Genomic DNA, 22,529 nt, shown 5'->3' on the forward strand with positions numbered 1-22,529 from the left:
ATCTAATGCAGAAGGAGCTGTAAGCATTGGGTGCTCTGCATCTCCCAACTCAAATGCCACTCTTTTGGAAGGTCACTGCTCAGGTGGCCAGGAGAATGTCAGCCAGACATTACCCAATGGGGACAAGGTGACAAATGTGGTGCAAACCTAAGTATAAGGAACCAAGGTAGCAAAAGGTGAAAGACAAAAAAGCATGAATTGCTCCAGCAGCAATGGGATGTTGCCAGATTTAGAGTGTAGGTAGAAGCACCTGCCCAGGCATGTTTCTTAGATGCCCCGTGGTCAAGCTGCAGCAACCCTGACCTAGCAAAAGTTTCTTTCACGGTGATTACTAGGACTGGTCCACAGGGACCTGACTGCCCCACTGCTGAGTGAATACAATTCTCCAGCAGATCAGGAGTGGAAGAGAGCCTGCTGTCTGCTGGCTTCCTCCTCACCTGCAGGGAGTCCACATGCAACAACAGGCACTGAGGCTGTGGTTATTCCAGGCTTTGGAGTTACAGCTTTGGTGCAAGAAGGGTCCTGCAAAGCTTTTTAACTCACCCTGAGAGCACCTCCAACCTGAGACAAGGTGGCCAAAAATCTTCTCAAAAAACCCTTTTGTAGTTGCATGTTCTTCACTGATTATAGGAGAAATGCTGTGCAAAATGTTACTGAAAGGAAGAGATCTGAGTCACATTTAGAAACTTACCCTTTTGGGCATGGGTTTTGTGTCCCTCTTAGAAACTTAACAGTCTGTTCAGGAGTTTTTTTGCCTTTGGGCCAAAAGTGACATTGCTCTACCAGTGAGCTCTGAGAAACTCCTGAACAGACTGCTAACTGTGCAAGACAGGAAAATGAACCCATGCGCAAGAAGGTAGGTTTCTAAAGATGCCACTAGTGAACCATGACTCAGAAGAACATAGGAAATGCTGGCAGCCTAATGATATTTGAAAGATATTTGCACCGGGCAAAGGGATTGCCTCCCAAGCTGACCCATTTGGGGAACCCACCAGGTGACATGACCCATTGCTTGCTAACACGGAGAGGGTCTGCTTTGACAGATATTGCTGCCAAGCACCTGCCACAGACCAGAGGGGCTTGGGAGGGAGAGGTGGGGGAACCAGACAGGTCCCATGCACTGAGATTGTGTGGTGCACGTGAACACCAACACATAGAGCACCCCAGCCTGCGTTGGGAGTCTTGATGCCTCAGCAGAAGTGACAAAGCTCCATTTGGCACAAGCTCAATAGAATTCCACTGCTGAAGGGACACCTGCTGATGCTGGTGTACAGTGTTTGAGCATGGTGACTTCCCTTTCTGCTTTAATTTTCAGAACAGGCCATGTAAGTCATTTTTAATACCAATAATCTTTCCTTTCAAGAGTAAGAGAAGAGAGGGGGAGGGAGGAAATCCACAACATTGCTGAAACGGTTTCTTGAAACAGTGCCCTTCCCTGAACTTCATGACAGGTAAGATACAAAAACAAAAATGCTTTTGATTTCCCAGTTCTTGGCTGAGTAGTGTGCTGGCATTCTATCTGTGGAGACTACCTGTCTGATATTTCAAATTGCCTTTTCTTGCAGATGAAGATGAAATGGGGCAAAGATTCTCTAGATAACTTTGATCAAGTGCTGAACCAAAAAATTATCATTTATTCTGCTTTTCAAAGGGACTAACCATTCTCAGGGTGGTGGTGTCACAACATCTTAGAGAGCTTCCATGCCAGCTGGAGAGGTGGCTGTTAGATTGCAAGAGGATAATTGTGGAAGTTTTCTTAGTTATGCTAGTATAAAAACCCTTACTGGGGAAGATTAAGTCAGTATAGGCTCATAGTAATTGAACACTAGTTACACTCTGAATGCCATTTTGATGAGCCAAGTTCCCATAGTACACACTGGATCAGATGACCTGACTGTCAATCACCAAGAGTGACAGAATAATTCTGATCAGAAAGCCCTGACCACGTAGTCCAGACATGAATCAGAAGGGTGAAAAAAAAAAAGTCATAAATCACAGAAAAGAAATCCAACAGCAAAAGGTACCTCTTACCTTCCAGCTAAACAATCATTTCTCCAAGCAAACCTTCCTCCCTGATGTTCTCCCTCTTACAACACAATACCCAGTCCTGAGCTTACCAAGAAATTCTCCCTATCCAGAAACCTTTCTGACACTGGGAAGCTTTTGACAATTTAGCTACGTAGCTGGCTGTCTTCACTTGTTCCTGGTTCTGCAAGAGCTGCACCCTGACACTGGAGGAGCTGGACATTAGGGGTGCTGAGGAGTCAGAATTACTTTCACCAACTACAGTCGCTTTGGGTTAGCAGACTAATCCTACATAATCACTAATATTCTTGTTCACAGCACTGCTCCTTTCATGTTTAACAGTCTCTTTATAAATTTACATGGAACTTTTCACAATTATACCATAATTTCACTAATCTGACTGAAAGCTTTTAACTCTTTCAGTAGTTAGAGAATAGCATAACTAATTAATTTTCAAGGTTTGGGTAGCGAGCAAGACTGCATAGACAAACATTTCTTTATTTAATGAGTTTAAGTAATCTGAAATATCAAACTATCAGGTTTTTCTTTCTACAGGTGTACCACCAGTGCATCCTCGAACCAAATAATAAGCAATCAACAGAGAACCTGTGCAACCATTAAAACAAATACCTGGCAAAGAGCATCCCTTTCTTGGTTGAGATATTCTGTTCATCAGCAGAGCAAAGATCCCTGATAGTTACTATCCTAACAACTCCCAGACACAATCGAGTCATCCTCTTTGAAAAGAGGTCTTCTATCCTGTCAGTCAGATGACATCACTGTCTTCATGATGCTAGAAAAATCTTAGGATGAAACAAGGCAAAATACATCCTGATGCAGCTGCAACTGCTTAAGTGACAAGAGACAGGAGGATCACAGGGTGCCAAGGAAGAACAGCAGCAGCAGCTGACAGTGTCTTCAGGACACTGAGGCATTCACTCCTTTTCAGACATGACATCTGGTTCCAGCAGTTTCCACTGCAATTGCACAACCACTTATAACCACAACGCACAGAGAATATTTACAGAAGGCAGCGCCTTTCCACAGCAAGTCAGGCTCTGCCGTGGAGACACATCTTTGTGCTTTAACGTGAAAGATTTAATCTCAGCAAGGTCCACAGTCCTTCCCCTTGCCAAGCAAGCTGCGCTCTCTGCAGCCCGTGCGAGGTGCTGCTGTGAGAACAGATACCTGTGCAAATAGCCCTGTAGCAGAAATTACATATCTCTGAAATTACTGAGCACACAGTGAGGATTTCCTGCTTCCAATGGATCCTTTGTCACAAAAGCAGTTATTGCAATGACGACAACCCTCCTCATCCTCACTGACTACTGCTGCGTGTCCCTTACCAATACACTTGGAGTTCAGCTGAGAAGACAGCACAGGATAAAGCAATCTCAGTCTCAGTTTATCCACAAGCCCTTTTGTGGCTGTTATGAGGAAGAGATGACCTCAGGAGTGCAGGCAAGACTGGAGTTACCAGGAGATCATGTCCCAGAGGACACCTCCCCAGAGCATGAATTCCTGCAGAAAGCACAGTGCCCCTTCCCTTCCCTTCCCTTCCCTTCCCTTCCCTTCCCTTCCCTTCCCTTCCCTTCCCTTCCCTTCCCTTCCCTTCCCTTCCCTTCCCTTCCCTTCCCTTCCCTTCCCTTCCCTTCCCTTCCCTTCCCTTCCCTTCCCTTCCCTTCCCTTCCCTTCCCTTCCCTTCCCTTCCCTTCCCTTCCCTTCCCTTCGCTTCCCTTCCCTTCCCTTCCCTTCCCTTCCCTTCCCTTCCCTTCCCTTCCCTTCCCTTCCCTTCCCTTCCCTTCCCTTCCCTTCCCTTCCCTTCCCGCCCTCCCCTGCAGGAAAGAGACCTGAAGTCAATGGCCTGTTTCCCCAGAGGACACCATCAAGGAAGGCTTTCACTGGGTGAACCAGCTGGGATGCCCCCACGCAAGCTCTTCCACTCTGTCTTATTTACATGTTTTTCAATGGTGCACATCTCTGCAGCTCTAAAATGCATTAGGCACAAGCGATGTGGGCAGGATATAAACTGGATTTCTGCAGAAACTGTGGATGTGACAAAGGATGAAGAGGAGAAATGAACTTTGTTGGGTTAAAGGAGGTGTCTACTTCCCAGACATGGAGTGCGTTGGATTTTGCAGCTGCTGAAATTTGGGTGCTAGACAGTCCAACAGGAAACCTTGACCTCTGGATTCGAGGGGACTGCTTCTGACGCTTCCCAAATGACCTGCGCAAGAAGCCAGTCTTGAACGTAACCACAAATGTGGCCACCCTGGAGACTGATAGGATGAAGCTGAAACATCAATGAATTTTAGTCTGTGAAATTCAACTAGCTGCTTCAGTTGATGATAGTAATGCTTCCTCAGCAATGAGTGCAGAAGGGAGGGAAGAGAAAAGAGGATATTTAAGATGGGATACTGAATCACATAGACACCCCATTCTTGAAAGGACCACGGACTGGGAGCAGGAATCACCGGGCACAGAGCAAGGCTGTCTGTATACAGAGCTGAATGCGGGGTGTGCACTTTGGAGTGTGTTTCACAAGGCAGCGACCCCGAGAAGGACCACTAGACTGGAGTGTTCAGTCAAGAGCAAGCTGAAAATAAACCTCCTCTGTGATGCACCACAGGAGGAACGAACGTGATCGACGGAGAGGGAAGGAAAGGTACAGTACTACAGACATAATGGGTCCGGTTCTGGTACCACTGTTTCCCAAGTGTGTTGGAGAAATCAGGAATCAGAAGGCAGGTACATGCGTCATGCCACAGAAAATCATCTACACAGGAAGAAAGTAGCAAAGCCAACTTCACTTGTAAGATAAATTTAAGATGCAATTTCATCACAGTCTCTAAGTGCCTGCATGAGTAGATAATTTCTGATCAGAGACAGCTCTTTCATTTGGCAGAAAAGCAGAAGAAACCCCAGTGACTGAAAGAAGAACAGATGAAGAGCAGACACAAGGTGCAGATTTTTAACAGAGGTGGTGATGAACACTTTTCTGCAGTTGTAATGGATTTTCTATTACACAAAGCCCTCTCTTAAATTGAGGCTAGCTATCCCTAAAAGCTATGTGCTTTACCTCAACCTAGACATTATGAGTGAACAGAGGCTCTGCAGACAGCCTGCCGTGGGCTGCCTGCGACATACCGGAGGCTGGACTTGATGGTCACATAGTCTGTTCCAGTATTAGAACGCTAGGCACACTGGTGAAATCAGACAACAAGGTCTGCTGTGAACCACAGCTGCCAGCAACCGTTGATGGATATTCAGGAAACAGCCCTTTTGGTATTACTCCTTTTTTCCTTCAAAGCAACCAATTCAGCAACACGCACACACTGCATACAAAGCTAATTTCTGGTATGGCCCTGTGGGATCTGCTTCAAATCCAGATGGTCCAGTGGTCTGTTTTTGACAAAGACCAACACATGATGCAACTATAAGATAATATGTGCTCTGTTTCCCTCCACACAATGCCTGTTTCAGTAATGCAGTTAAACATGATGCCTTATTCTGACCAGCACTCTGCATCTCTTTGCTCTTCTGCAAGCAATCTGAGTTCACCTAAATGCAGCAGACATCAAAGGCAGCATGCTGGATGGTAGCTCTCCCACCAAGGGCTGTAGCTTATCACTGCTCTGCCTCAATACACTTACTCGTCACTGAGCAGCATCTGGCTGATGCTTACTTAAGAGGTGATGTCTCTATAACCTGTTGCCATCATGGATTCTTTGTCCTGGATATGCAATATTTACTTTTTTTATTTTGCTTGTTGTTTGGTTTTTTTTTTTTTTTACCATTTTGAGTTTTGCAGTTGCTCCCCTTCAATTTTAAAGGTCTTTAAATGACCCATAATCCACTAACCCTGGCCTGGTCCAGCTCCTCTTGTTTCCCCAACTCCCAGTCTAAATTGTCTTGTCAGTCAAGCAGCCAGCCTTGCAGAATGGGCTCACAGAGGTCTCTCCTTGCTTGGAAAGCTTTTCATTTATAACCTTGCGAAACCGAAACGTATCAGGGGCAAAAAACCCTGGATGCAGCTGTCTAAGCCCATTCTTCCTCCTGTCCGCCTGGATTTGGATCATCTCTCTTGTGATGTTTTCTAGACACCCACAGCCAGTCTGCCTATAGCTCATCAGTAACTTGCATTCAACACATTGCCACTGGAAGGGGATTACTGCAGACAGCAATAAACAGATCCATACTAAAACAGGCCAGCTGCCACAGTCTCCTAAATCACACTCTTTCTCTGGGAGAGCAGTAATCACAGCCATAAAGTAAATATCCCTAATCTTCCTGTGAGTGACAGAGGCTCCCAACAACCCTTTCAATTCATGGGGAAGGCACATGTGTATCGCGGCACGCTCATGCCTGTGCAGGTGGGCCAGCAGCCAGCACAGAGGAGTGGCTCTCAGCAGCTTTCACCATCAGCTGTTGAGACGGGTGAAGCTGCGGTGAATGCAATGCACTTCAGCAACATTATTCTTCGTGGCATGGGGCATCACTTTAGGGCTCCCACTCAGAGAGAGGAAGACCTCCACAATCTGCAGACACAGAGGTTCCTGCCAGGAGGAGCAGAGCAGGTGGTCCCTGCAGAGCAGATGGTCTCAACGCTGCCTGTTGAGGAAGATTAGGGAGATACCCCTCTTCACTGAGCCACTTCAGCAGGAAGAGTAGCAGCCCACTGCTCAAGCTGGGGCAGGTGGGGTGGCCCTTCACGATTGCTCTCTTTTTCTTCAGAGCTGACACAGCTTCCTTTGTGGTGCAGTCCTCAAAGTGTGCCACATCCCCACCTTCTGCAAATGACAGCATGCAGCTCATCCAGAGCTCCTGCCACTTACGGGCTGAAGCCCAGGGACCTCACTGCATAGCGTCAGTCTGAAAACGCAGGGGAGTGATGATGAGAAAGGGAATCGCTCTGGGCCCTGGCTGCTATTAACAAGATTCATAGGAGGGCACTTGGAGACTGCTGAAGGTGACTTTGCAGCCATGGTCCCTTCACCTAGGGCTGGCTAATAAAGGTTAATATCCCTTGGCAGGGTTCAGTATCTTCAGACTCCAGTGGCTTCTCCTTTAAGGGAGAAAAATAAATCAAATGCAAATGAAGTGTAATCACTCTTGTAACCTGTAAATAATGTGCCAGTGAAGGAATCCAGGGACATAAAGAGTGTCCTGTGGGGTCAGACCAATGGCCCATTAAGCCCCATGCTCTGCCTTTGACAGCAACAGCAGGACATGACATAAACCTGGACACTGCAGTCCATCCTTTGTGCTCCCTCAGCACCCACAACTGTTGTGTAAGAGGTATGAGAAAGACAAGCTTTGCCAATTCCTTTTAATATCTGTTTATGGATTCCTCATCCATGAATCTGTCTAATCCTTTTTGAACTTGCTGAGCCACCATAACCTCTTGTGGCAGCAAGTCACCAAGTGTTCACTACCCTGTGTGTGAACAACGATTTCCTGTTATCTATGTTATGGAAATCTCTTACTAGCTCCCTCAAGTGTCCCCTGCTTCTAATACTGCAGGTTTGGCAGACAGTGGGTCTGCATTCACCTCATCCTTCACGTTCATGATCTTGTGCAACCGGCTCATACACCCCTTGTCCACCTTCTCTGCAAAATGGAGAGTCCCAGCATTTTTCACTGCTCCTTGTAAGGAGGCTGCTACTTCCACTTGATCATTTTCTTTGCCCTTTTCTATCTCCACAATATCCTTAAGAAGTTGGGACCACAATCGCCCACCCCACTTAAGAAACTGGATTGCACCAAGCTTTAATACAGTGCCAAAATGCTGTCGGCGCCCTGTCTTGTTCTCGACACCGCTCTTTAAGACACCCAACATTTTGTTGACTTATTGGCTTGCCCTGCACACTGTTCTATGGGACTTCACAGCACAGACAATGATTTCTCCATGGTCTCTTTCTTGAGTTGTAGCTCATAGTTACAAGCTCAGCCTTGAGTTCACATGGATTAGATTATTTTTTCATAAATGTACTAGTTTCCATTTATTTACATTGAAACGCATCTGCCACCATTTTGCCAGTCAGTTTTGTGCAGTCTTTCCAGAGTTCTTCTCCACTGGCATGCCATGTGAGTACCCAAAAGAAACTAACACAATCCACAAACTTCGATGGGTCTAAGAGCCCAGGTGCCTCCATATTTCCCTGTGACCTTATCCCATGTCCCTGTGTTTTTCTGAGCATGTGCCATGGGACAAAAGAAATCAAAATAACATTCCCAGATCCACAACACATCCCTAGGTGAGCTTGGGCAAGACGTTTATTGCACCATTTTCTTCAGTTGCCCAGGTGCAGAATGGAGAAAATACTGTTTTACCACCTCACAAGAGCACTGTGATGACCAGTGAATTCATTAGCAAAAACAAGGTGCAAGACCCTGAAGGGAAATGGCCATACAAGCAAGTACCTAAAGCATGCAAGACCTGCCTCGGATGTCGTCTGTGCTACAGCCTCCCATGTCTGCACTAGACTGCCTCTTCACCCACGCTGCAGAGCTCTCTGGAAGGGGAACCCCACCATGCTCAGCTCGCCAAGGGGGTGTCCAAACATGCTTTCTGGATACCTACTCCCAGGGGAGGCTGAGGACACAGCAGCTCAGGTCTTATCAGTGCCATGCAGGACCACCCAAGCCTGTGCGAGCTGGAAGCATTGAGAGAAAGCATGCATGTCTTGGGGCTTGATGTGCATAAACCCCTCCAGGGCGTTCTCTTCACGCTGCAGAAGAGACGCAGCCAGGAGGTGCTTGTGAACATTGAGAAGCGGGGTTAGATGGAACACGACATGACTTAGGATCCACCTTCTGTCTTTACACTTTCATGCTGACGCCCAAGGCATGAGTTTCACAGCAGCATCCATCAATTTGTAGGGGAAAAAAAGAAGGAAGGTTTAACTTGAAAACACTGCATTTCCTTTCTTCTTTCACTCCCCAGAACATTTTATTTATTTCATTTTCAGAGACTGTTTCAGACGTTGCTGGGAAAAATAAAAAGGGGTTTAAGAGAGAGCTCAGATGTATTCTTTTATGCGACACATATGAATAATTCAATTTGCTGCCATCAATAGCTTGGGTTTCTCTAAATAAGCCATCTATCTAGGGGCTAGGAGGAAAACTAGCAGGAATGTAATATGACAAATGATGTTTCTGGATAAAAGGCGGCACTGCATTTACCCATGAACTCTAACAGGAGGGTATTTCAGCCAGCAGCTCATGTAATATTTCACTGCTGCCACATTTGACAAGTTGTCTGTCCATTAGTTGTGGCATAAAGAACTCATAAGATATTTATAAGCGTTCCAGAGATACCTAAATAGGGAATCATTTGATTTCAGGGATGGGCACTGAAGAGAGAAGTTTAAAGCTTTGACAGAATGCACAGCCTTCTGCTTTCATGCCTGGTAATTGCTGGAGCAAAGTGGGGCTGTATATGCTAATGAGAGCTGTTTCAGAAATGTTTTTCCCTCCAGACAATTATGATTTTCATAGGCAGTCTGAATAACATTACACCAGGACCTGAGAAACACTGCTAGTAAAAAAAAAAAAGTTTTTGGCCATGTTTTTGCAGCCATGTGCAGGATCCCTGCTTAGGATGTCTCCTGCTCTCTGCTACATCTCCCAGGTTCTTCAGAGTCCGCGGGCTTGAGGAGGGAAGAAGGTGCCTCCTTCTAGGCAACTCGTTGAGAGACACTGCTGAGCTGGATAGACCCATCCTGAAGGGAGGACAGGTAACAGAGCAACGCCTGCAGCCTGGCTGGGTCAGCTCTTCAAACCAAAACCAAATTGCTGTCAGTCAAAATAGCTGTTTTTTTCCAGAAACTTTCTCTGAGGCACAGTTTTCTGCAAGAGAACAACAACCTTTCTGGTTGCCAAGAGCCCAGCTCTCTTCAAAAATGAAACCCTGGCAGAAACACACTGACCAGCAGTAAAGCTATTTTTGCATGTGCCCATGGACTCCTGCAAGTATTGCATGGAGGGGTTCACTACAAAGGGATGTGTTAGATTTTTCTGCATTTCTAAGAAGCTAAATACCCAGTCCTGAAAACCCCTAGGCAGGTGCTCTGCAATAAGAGAAGCAGTGCCAGAGAGACATGGGGGAAGAGAAACGACTCACAACCCCAGGGTTGTTCGGTCTCCCAGAAGGCATTTTACTGAGATGCCTCAGTTGGGAATCCACTTGCCTTGCCCTGACACGTGGAGAACAGGCGGTAGCCCTCAGTTTTCAAGAGACAACAGCTCTTCTGCACAAAGCTTCCCTCTCTGCTAACGTTTGCAAAAAGGGGCTATTTTTAGAGTTTTCTCCCAGAAAAGAAGTGCCAAAGCGGATATGTTACAACAAAAAACCCTTACAAGAACTGATATCTGTGCTTATACTATGCAGCTCCCATCCCTTGATGAGCTGTGGCACGACGGTCAATGTGGCAAGATACTCAGCAACGTGCTGTGCATTCTTGATGGTAGAATCAAATCCTTCAAGGCTCTCACAGTGGGGAAGAAAAACCTTGCACCTCTGCTGTATCACCCTCTCTCATTGTTCTCCTTTTAACTTCTGCTCCCAGTCCTGGTACTAACTCTTTCCACCCCACTTCAGGTCTATTAGTAATTTAAAAAAGCATTTGCTTCTTGTCAGTAACTGGTGGCAAAAAAAATGCTTTCTAGTGGGCCAGACTCGTGCTGTGTGATTCAGGTGCTGTTTTTCTCATTTGGACAGATATAGGCAAATTTTTCTGTAGTTAACAATCTGGCATGGTTCATTCCCCTATTCAGTGACTGCTGTCCTCAAATACTTTTCTTCCATTCCTGGAGTCCCAACATGTGAAGCTACGTCTCCAATGAACCTCTGTACTAGGCAAGTCCAGGAAGCCCTCATGCATCTGGCCACACAGATACAGCATCTGTCCACATGGGAAACAGAAGAGCACAACACAGCAGTCACCTTTTTTGCTGGTCTTGTGCTGTCAAATGCGTCTCTTCTCTCCTCCCCATCTTTCTGCATGACGGGCTGCATCCACAGAATTTGGACCTTCCTGAGATGGAAGTTACTCCCCATGCTGAGACCCCTCACGCTGAGTGCAGCTGCTCAGCAGGTTGGTCTTTTGGGTCTGGTTCACGGAGAAGTGTGACAATTGCAGCGCTGCACTGGGTTGGCCAAGTAGCACAATGATGGAGACTGATACTGGGCTAGAAGCAGAGGCTTCTAGGAATTCTAGCAATGCACGTTTCCAGTCAGGCAGGTCCTTCCCCAGACCTTGCCTCGTTTTCCCCTCCCTTGCTCCATTCTCCTGGTGGAGGAGAAACCCTGATATAGAAGGGAGGAAGATGCATGGGTGTGTGCTTTGTGAATGTTTTCCTCTTCTGAGCGCTCTGTATGTGGAGGTCAGGATGGCTGTCCATACACCTCTCTTTTTATTAGCACAGTAACATCCCGCAGGGTTAAGGGACGCTGGAAATCCATAGTACCAGATGCAGTACACCCATTTAAGAAGGGATGCGTCTGACTTCAGGAGGCTACAGTCCAGAGAAATAGGTCAGAAAGAAAGAGGAGCCAGGGAAAATGATGCACACACTGTCACAGCATGGTACCAAAATTTGCAAAGACTCTCTCCTTTCTCCTCTTGAGATCTGGGGAGGGGAAGGATGAAGTCACTTTCCTCAGACCTTGTTTTACAGGTGGTTTTCTAGAAACAAATGTTCTCTATGAAAAGCTGATCAAGCTCCTATGGTACCACCCAGAGACACCCAGATCGAGGGCCCTAAATTGCAAAGGCACCTTAAAAATCCCACTAAGAAAAGGGAAAAGATTTTTGGTATAAAACATTTTTTCCTTGTCCTGCTTATTTTCCCTGCCTTTTTTAGCCTATTCTCCAACAGCTGGCTAAAGAAGGTCTTGCTGGATTTCGATTGACAAGAGGGAGACATTTTTTTTTTGCTGCCTAAATGTCAGGCCAGATGTGTCAATAACACCATTAGGCAATTACATGCCTGCTGCAGTCACTTGCATCACTACTGCAGGAGAGAAACTAGGGCAAAAAGGCAGCAGCTAGGGATTTTGTTTTGATTAAGAAAACGAGACTTCCCACAGCCAATTTTGAAATGCTGTAGAAGGGTGTGATTTGAGCTAACACCCTCACATGCCTCAGAGAGAAACTTTTTGTCTCCCTGCGGAGGCATTGAATACTGCATTACTGGCACACACTGGGAAAAACACCTCTCTCTTCCTACCTTATCAATACACAGAGAAAAGAGAATAAAAGAGAAGTCAGGCTCTTGTTGGGTTGCCCCTGTGCTGATCACGGGGTGGGACACTGGTACTACAGGAGGTGAAAATAGAAGTTTTAGGACTTGTTAGGTCTCGGTGGAGAAAACACCTGTAACAGAGAAACACGCACAAATAGTCCCTTGATCTCAACTTGGACATGCAAGTTGATGCTATGGCTTTGCTCCAGACAGCCAAATGTTCTTTGCTAGGTTCACAGTCTGCGACCAGCGCTGGAGAAAGTTTTGGGATCAGCAGCATTATTCACACCCTCCATTCCCACACACACTGGCAAACACAAATCTGTGCCACACTTGGGTAGCTGGTTTCAGCCAAAACCAAAAAGATTTTTTTAAAGTAACAAATGCATCATTTAAGAAAGAATGAAGTTGATCTCCCTCGTCTGCCTCCTTTGGAGAACAGAATGTATCTTACTTTACTGTGAGCAATCAATGAAGCACAGGAACCTAAAAGAAAACATTGCATTTGGGATCTAATGAAGTGTTTCACTCCATCAGAAAAAAAGCTTTTATTTCAGAGACACGGGATTCATTGCAGCTTGAAATGCAAAGACTTCTGATTTTGTGTTCATTCAGAGACAGAAACGTTTTGTGTTTGAGCCAGTATGCAAAACAATCTGCTTTATGCTTAGCTCAAGTCAGGAGAAAGTAGATGATGTTGGCCTGCTGAGTAAGACAAGCTCCATGTACATGGACAGATGCTTCTGGCCCTGACCTTACACAGCATTTAAGCACACGGGTTTTCTTCAGCTTCTGACCAGCCCATTCAGAGGCAGGAGGGAAATGCTGATCTCCATTAGGGCCAGTGGAAATTTTGCCATTAGTATCCACAGAGTTGGGACTTTACCCAACAAATAAAGATGAGCGATCACTCACTGTCCTGGCCGGGGGAGTGATACAGCTGATCCCATGCGGACCAGCTTCCAAAGCAGCTGATCCCCTGCAGACCAGCTCTTGGAGGCTGTACACTTAACCCCAAATATGCCCTCTTCCCTGCAGCCTTCCCCACATATCCCAACTGATATCTGACCTCTAGCTCCTGGAAATCCTCCTCTTCCTCCACATCATAGGATAGGGTGTGAATCTTGATGTCATCTGCTGAGAGATCGATAAACTTGCTGTCTGGGTACTCCAGGCTGTCTTTGGTGGGAGAGCGGTCCTCGATGAAGGTAGTTTCACAGCACTCCGAGCCAATGCTCTCGCCCCATGAGCGCAGCACGTTCTCTGAGTAGAGGATGATGTTGGGCCGGTAGTGAGACTCCACCGTCTGCTGCAGCATGTTGGGGTCCAGGAGCTGCTGCACAGGGTCATTCCTGCCATTCTCCAGGCAGCTCGGAGAGGAAAGGCTGCCTGCTCGGTGACTCTGGTACTGGGGGGTCGGGTACACAGAGACCAGACCATCTCGGCTCTCTGCCACTAAGTTCCTTGTATTAATTAAACCATTCCTTTTCCCGGCTTCAGTGATCTTATTGTGCATTAGCACACTGTTCTGCTCAACCAAGCCATCCATACTGGGAGATGTCTGAGGGAGTGGGACAGGTGGTCTTTGTTTTGTTGTACCTTAGAGACAGGTCACACTGGGGCAGTGGCTCCCATTTTCCTGATGAAGAAAGGAAACAGATACCAAGGTGAGGACAAAGGCAATGAATAACACATCAAGGCTCCCAAATCAGATTGTCTTCAGTATCACCCCATGAGGAAATACAGCCCCACATACCTGCACACCCTGCCTTTAGCTCTCCAAATATATCGCCACTTGGAGAGGCAAAAAATCCCACCCCAAATCCACAGGGTGAACAGGAGCGGATGACAATGTGTGGTGACAGAGGACTTCCTGAGATGTCTTGGTAATGGTGGGCCCTGTCAGAGAAGAGCTATGATGCCTCCTCCATCCTCCCATAGGTATGCCACTGTCATTCAGGGGACAATGTCCCTTTCCTCTAAACACTCTGATAAGAGAGATGTGGAAAAAAAAAACAAAGATAAAAGATAAAAGAACCGTTTTCACTTCTCAGAAATCTGCAATTCCAAAGGACAGGCAGCTGGTGTGTTCAGCTGTCAGTCTCTGCAGCCCTGCTTCACCCTTGGCAAGTGCTTTACTACCCTTTGAAAACCCAGCTGAAGGAAAAGAACGAGGCAGCACTTTTTAAATCGACTGAAAAAACACCACCTCAAGGCGAGATCAGATCTGACCCAGAGGAATTAAAACTCCTCTGGACGGGGTCTCAAATCCCGTGTGTTGCTCTGGGTGCCCTGCTCCTTCTGATGCCTCCAAGGCTGCCCTGAGGCGACAGATTGAAGGGTTGTGATGGGGCTTGTCAGCGTGACCGTCCCCATCCAGATTCACTGGGAAGACATGAAGGCACAGTTGCTTGAGCCCTGGGAGCTGGTTGTCTCCTTTTGCACAGGAACAACAGCCGTCCTCTGTCTCACCAGACCACCAGCCTGGCTCTGTTTTGTGTGGGTTGCACTAAGGAGTGAGAAATCAAAGGGACAGTTCAGAAGGCTAAAAGTACTTTTTTTCCAGCCCAAACACTTTCTCACCAGGACACCAGTTTTGCTCAGGTGCAGCCAAAGGAAAACGCTTTTTGAAATACAGATGGATCTGCCACAGCAACAATGAGCTCAGGGTTTTGTTTCTGGGCCTGACCATAGAAATCACAGGAATGCTGCTGGCTTCATATTAGATCCTCTAAGGCCAAACTCTTAAGGTAAGATTACCTGTCCCCAGTGTGCTGCCTGGAGGAAAACAAGAATTACACATACAAACACACATACATATTATTTTTACCTGATGCTTTCTCTCTATTTCACTTTTATATTAGAGATCCTCTAACAGAGCAATGGCTAGCAAAAGCCTAATTTTATTTCTTCTGAATAACTCCAGACTTCGAAGATCTCCAGTCTCCCTTTTGGCTTGCAAGAGTTATTTAAACCATTGCTAAGAGCTGGTCTTCTGTTCTTACACTACAAATGAAGGAAGAAACTTGTTTAACATACAAGAGAGCTTAACTAAGTATGCTGCAATGTTTGCATTCACAGCACTTGGTTTAACACATAGAAAACCCATTTTATTGTGTGGTCAAATAGTTCAGTGCTTGTCTTAAGTGAACTGGCAGGAAAGCTACACAAGCGAAAATACACTACGGAGGGATCCCGTGCAATTTACACTACGCGGCTCTCAGCCCCAAACCTGGGGAACCTGCTGGCAAAATTAAACCAATTTGCAGATTACCTTGGAAGCTTGGACTCAGTTTCACCAAAGGATTAGTCTCAAAGCCCTAAATCCCTTTGCAGCAGGCAAGACTGAGAGCAGGTGCCCTGCCTTTCCAAGGAAAACTAATTTCCATATGCAACCATGCCTGTGCTAAATGAACAGAGGACCATGCCCTCTTCCCATTCCCGGCGGGGTAACATCAGCCTGTGTCAGCCCAGACGTATTGGTGTGAGGTGGAGCTGCTTTTGGAGGAAGCAAGTGAAGTTCAGCAGGTGAGAGTGAGTGGGGAGGCCAACATGTTGACATCTGACATGGTGCTTGCAGAACAACAATCTTCCATCCGCCGCTCCCCACTGAGCACTGGCAACCTGCAAGACCTCCTGTGAGCTGCTAAGCTGTCTCAATTTTGCTGTTTAGGAGGCTTCAGAGGCTGGGTGGGACCCAGTCACAACCTCAGTTGGGGAACACCTGCTGCTTTACCCAGGTTGGATGGGACCACTTGCTTAGGAGATCATTCTGCTGTGCCTCCAACAGCTTGCCCACAAACCTTCCCCTTCTTCCTCCCACCCCTCCCAAAGAAACAAAATGAAAGTGCATCACCAAAGGCAGAAGCTGAGAAAAACTCAGCAACTGAAGAGTAAGTTGTCAGGAGACTTTGCTCAGTTCCCCCCGAGCTGGCTTGAAAAATGTGCAAGGCCCCCTGACATGTGACACCAACCATCAACACCACTGAAGCCAGACAGACTTCACCCAAAACTGTAAACCATCTCACAAGCATTCTTAGCCCTGCCGTTTGACCAAGCAAACTGAAATGGTCAGCAGAAACATGCCACAGATGTAGTAGAAATTGGAAGAAGATGCACAAGTCAAACAGGTCCCCTCACAGAAAAACGGATGAATAGTTGGTCACTGCATCAATGGCTGCAGCAAAGCTTGGGTCAGGCCTCGCACCTCCATGCAGTCACATCATTCCAACAAACGGATATTGTCTGGCTTGAGCAGCACTCAGGAAAATGCCATTTTAAGGCAGCTTTAGCACATGCCTTCGAGCTGTGCTGTCAGATTCCCTTCACGTCGTCTCTGCACTTGCCTATCATCCAGATAACACTTGGCTCTAGAAACGCAGGTCTCACTCCAGGCGTTCCTCTGACAGCTTCATGAAAAATGCTCCCTTTGAATGGGTGCAAATGAGGCTCTACAGTCACAGTGACACCAAAGGTAGCTGGTATGCAGATGGGTACATGTTCTTCATGCAATTTTAGGTAGTCATCTTGAAATGGATTGATTATGAGGAAGGGTCACTCCCATCTCTTTAAAGTTGACTTGCATGGGGACACTCCGAAATCATGGGAAATGAAAACCACCCTTCAGTTCTTCTCACACTCCTCAGCAACAAGAGGAGAAAAGTAAGCAGAGGCCACAGGGGAAAATGCTTTAGTATGCCTAAGTGACCTGAGACCCTGGAGCACTTCAGAACGTCACTGGGATGTTGGTGTCCTCAGGAGTCAGGACTGCCCCACACCATCCCTTGCTCCTCAATGTTCCTTAGCTTATGTGATGCAGGAGCCAAGTCCCTTTGGCTGATTAAAAGGAGGCCTGAGAGTAAACATAATTTCAAAAGGTGATTTGGCTCCAAAGCATTTGGAGTGCTGACAGATAAGATTCTGCAAAAGACCTAAACCAGGACTGCTCCTGATGGCTTTGTTACTCTATAGCTGGTATCTCTACCATCCCAAGGAACTGAGAACAACTACATTACAGGCTCAAGCATCCTTCCTAATCACCCACACCAGCAAAGTGTTAGCACACCCCATAGCCTGCCTTCAGCCTGTGCCCTCTCCCAGACAATACCTACGCTGCAGTAAATAAGTGCCATGCATGCTCCTGAGAAGCCCAAAGGGGAAAACCACCTTGTTTTGGCAGGGAAGAGAGTTTAGCAGCATGGACACAGTCGATGTTGGACCATTCAGCCTATGGGCGACAGGATGGATCCTGGCATGCCTCACTTACTAGATAAAAGGGAGCCTGTGGTGTTGCTCAGTCCTGCCATGGATCTAAGCATCTATCTGGCCGGTGCTTACCTGCCATGCATTTAAACCGGTCTTGTAAACCAATCTTGCAGATTCTGAGTGACACTTTCCCCTTGGGATGGGGGGAGGGGGAGAAAACATCTGAAATGAGGCAAGGACAAGACAGGGAGCATCCTTCCCACACAGAGCTCCTCCAGTAATAGGGCTAATGCATTGCTCAAGACATCCTCTCCAAAGTCCCACATAGCAGTGCAGCTCGCATGCCTCGGGGAAGGTCAGCAGAGAGAGACACGGATGGCAGCATGTAATCAAGGAAAATTGTTTAACCCTAGAGTCACTTCAATCTGTAGCTGACTGGCTACCTTACCAGAGCCTGTCCCAGTGTTTTCGGCCCTGCAAGTGTACTGCTTAATGGTAAGGAGCTGGCAAGACTCTTATGCCTTTTCATTATAATATCTTAATAGGAAAAAAAAAAAAAGAAAAAAAATAATAATAAGGTGGCATTGATTTTTCTTTTCTGGGTGAAATTCCTGAGTGTCTGGCCATTAGGTTTAAATCAATAGCACCTTGATCGCCAGTGCATTTTGATGCATAGCTGAAACAAGGTCAATTGCTGTCTAGGGAAACTGAGAAACAGTTGAGGTACCCAGAGATTCTTCATCAATAAAAAGGCAGGATTAAGAGTGTTGTCAGCCACAAATGAAATTTCACGTCCTCATGGATAAAAGAGGACCTCTCCTGGGCTTTTCTTTTCCCAGCCACTGGCTGAAAGGAGTTAAATCAGATTTCCAAGGCCTTTGTAACCTGCTCCTACCTCGGTGTTGGTGGGAGAATTACACTCAACGGCTGGACTTCATTTCACCTACTGCAGACACCCAAGGATGTTTCTTGGAGATATTAATCACAGTTATGCAAGGTGCACGGGACCAGTGGGCTCAGCCTCCCTTTGGAGTAACAATACCCCTGTAAAATACAGGGGAGACCCTCTCAGCTTAATACTAACCTTCAGATGAGTGAAGCAGGTGAAGTGAGTCCCCCAGGTTCAGATGGAAGAGCAACAGACAGTGGCACACGGCCATCAGTGATGCATAGGGGCAAAAGGCAGCAAATGCTTATGCAATGGCTCAGAGCCTGTATTGTGCCTGCAGTGATTCCTTGGAGGTGGACTCAGTGACCATCCTTTCATTATGGGCTTTCACTGACCTGACCCGGGCCAGGCTCACATGTCTGTGACTCACAGGCAGGTCCTAAAATTAAGATTGCCCCAGTTTCCAGGTCAAACTGCAGCCCAGAGGATCCCAGATGGCAGCATGACTGAGCACATATAACCTCTGATAGACCACCTGAGGCAACTGGAAGATGCCTTCTCTGCAGGGAGCCAACACTCAAAGCAAAAAAGAGCCATTCTCATTACCTAGGATGGCAGTGAGGTTTCAGAACGATGCTGACAGGAAAATGAAACTTATCACAGGCTTTTAAATAAGAGAGCTGTTCAGTCTGCTCCAGGATGCAGAGTTAATTTCACTGGTTTGATTCAGGTTTCATTTGTCTTCACACAGTTTGAATTTCTCCCCACAAATCACTCACTGGTACTCACACTGACCAGAAATAATTCTGCATTTTCAGACTTGAGGCTGGAACCAGAAGGCAAAAAGCAAGTTCAAGCTATTGACAAATAGTAGATCAAACTTCAGTCTAATTTTTACCTTGGGGATTAGACATTTTTACCCAGGTCTCTGGTGTTAAAAGTGAAGCCATTAATTATTATAACCTTCATTCTTTCAAATTTCTTGCATTTCTTTTTTTCCCTCTCTCTCTTATTTTAATAAGAAGCTGCAACCAGTGCCAAGATATTTAGTCTGCAATGCTGTGGTTTATTAAGCTATCACTTGTGTTACAGCAGAGCCCAGCTACAGTAGCTGCAATGAGAGCCACGCTCTGCTGGATGTTCTGCAGACTCCTGCTATGATGACAGCGGCTGACAAACTAATTAACCAAAGGGTGTGAGACAGAGAAATGCAAGCTGTAGAGATGGCAAGGAGCGAACAGCTAAGTGCTGTGCCCCGGGCTCTGGCAGGCATGGAGCAGAAGCCAGGTCTGCTACTGCCCACCGTCCCAAAGCTCCTTCACTCTTCTGTGACCCAGCAGGATGCTGTTGGCCTCCTGCCTCCATGGGGCTCTCCCCTTTGCACAGCTCTAGCACAGCCTCAGTGTGTTTCAGCCTTCTGGAGACCCCTGCCAGGTACCAAAAGTCCTATGTGAACAAGCAATTCAGTTACCTCTGAAATACCAGGCTACAGTTGAAAAGCCCCAGCCCTTTCCTCACAACAGATCAGAAAGACATTCATCCAGGCAGACCAGACATCACCAGCCCAAAGGCCTGGTTTATTGGCAGGAAAACTTGGAGATGAAGGCATGCCATGGAGAGGCTGAAGGCAGAGTCCCCAACTGCTATCAAGGCTTATGGCCATACCCGCTGCCATTCCCTGCAGATCTTGCAGAGCGTCAGCCAGGAGAAAGGGCTCAAAGAGCTCACGTGCCTCTGTATGGGGGTCTTGGATATAAGGGGAAATCTTTTCTCCACAAAGACAGTCAAGCATTGGAAAAGGTTTCCCAGGGAGGTTGTGCATTCTCCATCCTTGGATGTTTTTAAGACCCAACCGGACGAAGCTCTGAGCAACCTGGTGTGACCCATAGTTGACCCTGCTTTGAGCATGAGATTGGGCTAGAGACCTCCTGAGTCTCCTTCAACTTGAGTTATCCTATGATCCAAATCTCTCTGCTCCTAACAGATTCCCACCTGTCTCCCATGCTCCCAACAAGACATTCACTGCTCCCACATCCTTTTGCCAACCCCTCAGTGACTCAAAACCTAACGCCAGCATGGCAAGACGGGACAAAACCCACCCTTTCCAGGGCTGTGCCACCAGCACACTGATGCAGCCTCACAACTACCAGATTCAACAAAATGCAGCTGGGTTTGATGTTGGTTCCCCCACTGCCAGCACACAGAAAGCAGAGGGGAGAAAGCTTTCTTGAAGAGCAGGCAAGCCAAATGGTGAGAGCTGCAACCTGATAAAAACCACATTGTGAGAGGTTTGGAAGCTGCAGGCTTCCTGGTGCAAGCTTTCAGGTATGAGGGCGTTTTTAATGCATAATGCAATAGGCTTCAACATGGTTTAAGGTATTTCAAACATCTAGAAATTGCAACAACACATATGGACCTTTTGCTTGAGAGAAATAACAGGCAATGCATGGATCTGGAGAGCTGATTACAAAGTGAAATATTTAAGGAAAAGAGGGAAAAAACCTTTCCCACTTGTATTTTTCTTCTTTGATTTAGCCGGGCTCATTAAAATAGGTTTTGTTTTAAGGGAACACTGCTATTTCAGCAGCGGAAATTCCTTTTGACCTATTAAGTAAACTACAGGGAGTTTCATAAGGCAATGCAACTAACTCACACTGGGAGAATTAGGAATGCATGCATTAGTGATAGCTAAATGTTTAATTGCTAACAGTGGAAGTAAAAAGACCTCCATGCTATTTTAGTATTACCAAGATGCAGCAAATCCACTGTGAGGCATGGGCCTGTCCTGTCCTGAAAAGGAGGGACTCAGAGTACAGTGAAATGCCCAAGGTCACATCAGACACAGTAGCAGAGCTGGAAATAAAAATCCAGGTCTCTTGATTGCCTGTCCAGAGGTATATTTAAATGTGGAAACAATTACCATATGCATATTAGATCTGCCTGAATAATTGATTGCTTGATTGAGTAGCTGAACCAAAGAACGGGGGGGGGGGGGGGGGAAGAAGGGATTACCTTGTGTTGACCTAAAACACAAAATGTTATCCCTGCAACAAAATATTTCCTTTTGAGCAGATGGAAGCATCTTGCCTGAGCCAAAATGAAATGTAATGTTTCATTTATTTATTTTTAATTTAATGAACTTGCTTTTAGTTCAATTTGCCTCAAGTTGCCTCCAATAAAATATTACACATTGAGGCTTTTCTAGCAATCCTCCTTCCTGACTAATTTTGACAGCCTCAACTCTTTGTTGAGTTCAGTCCCAAATCGCAACTTTTTTCATTTGATGACAAAACTGCACTTTCCAGCTAATAAATAACTGAATAGTTAATAAATAGCTGAATAACTAACTAATAAATAGCTAATAAATAACTGAATAATAAATAGCTGAATAACAGCACCTGGCTGTAATGTAAATAAACCTGCCTGTTGTGGAAGGCACGAGTATAAAAACACCTTTCCATCTGCACAACTTATGGCAATTACTTTGCAAAGTGAAAGCAGTCAAAAATCAGGCTCTGTGCCTTTTAAAGTGAGAAATTCATTTCACCAACGCAATCTTGTTCTCACCAACAAGGAGGGGCTGGTGGGGAATGTGAAGCTCAAGGGCAGCCTTGGCTGCAGTGACCATGAAATGGTGGAGTTCAAGATCCTTAGGGCACCAAGGAGGGCACACAGCAAGCTCACTGCCCTGGACTTCAGGAGAGCAGACTTTGGCCTCTTCAGGGATCTGCTTGGTAGAGTACCATGGGATAAAGCCCTGGAGGGAAGAGGGGCCCAAGAAAGCTGGTTAATATTCAAGAATCACCTCCTCCGAGCTCAGGAGTGATGCATCCCAACAAAGAGTAAGTCAGGCAAAAATGCCAGGAGGCCTGCGCTGATGAACAAGGAGCTCCTGGACAAACTCAAATACAAAAAGGAAGCCTACAGAGGGTGGAAGCAAGAACAGGTAGCCTGGGAGGAATACAGAGAAATTGTCCAAGCAGGTTAGGAAAGCTAAAGCCCTGATAGAATTAAATCTGGCCAGGGACATCAAGGGCAACAAGAAAAGCTTCTACAGGTATGTCGGTGATAAAAGGAAGACTAGAAAAAATGTGGGCCCTCTCTGGAAGGAAACGAGAGACCTGGTTACCTGGGATATGGAGAAGGATGAGGTACTCAATGA

At 46.4% G+C, this 22,529-nt stretch overlaps 1 protein-coding gene across 3 annotated transcripts in view; it reads right to left on the reverse strand.

Annotated features, from left to right (window-relative positions):
- The window catches only part of SYNDIG1 (synapse differentiation inducing 1), an 85,762-nt gene that overhangs the window by 56,103 nt on the left and 7,130 nt on the right, over positions 1 to 22,529 (reverse strand). For 2 of the 3 annotated variants that reach the window (XM_087775548.1, XM_087775546.1), the window contains exon 2: positions 13,343 to 13,912. In XM_087775548.1, the coding sequence (XP_087631674.1) occupies positions 13,343 to 13,822 (480 nt within the window). In that variant the 5' untranslated portion in view covers positions 13,823 to 13,912. Of the gene's footprint in view, positions 1 to 13,342; positions 13,913 to 14,029; positions 14,246 to 22,529 lie in introns of those variants that run through there. The other variant, XM_087775547.1, reaches the window with a different exon arrangement.

This window comes from Nipponia nippon, unplaced genomic scaffold (genome assembly GCF_047370975.1).
Source record: "Nipponia nippon isolate SJK-2023a ecotype South Korea unplaced genomic scaffold, ASM4737097v1 scaffold_4, whole genome shotgun sequence".
In the NCBI taxonomy this organism is placed as follows: domain Eukaryota; kingdom Metazoa; phylum Chordata; class Aves; order Pelecaniformes; family Threskiornithidae; genus Nipponia; species Nipponia nippon.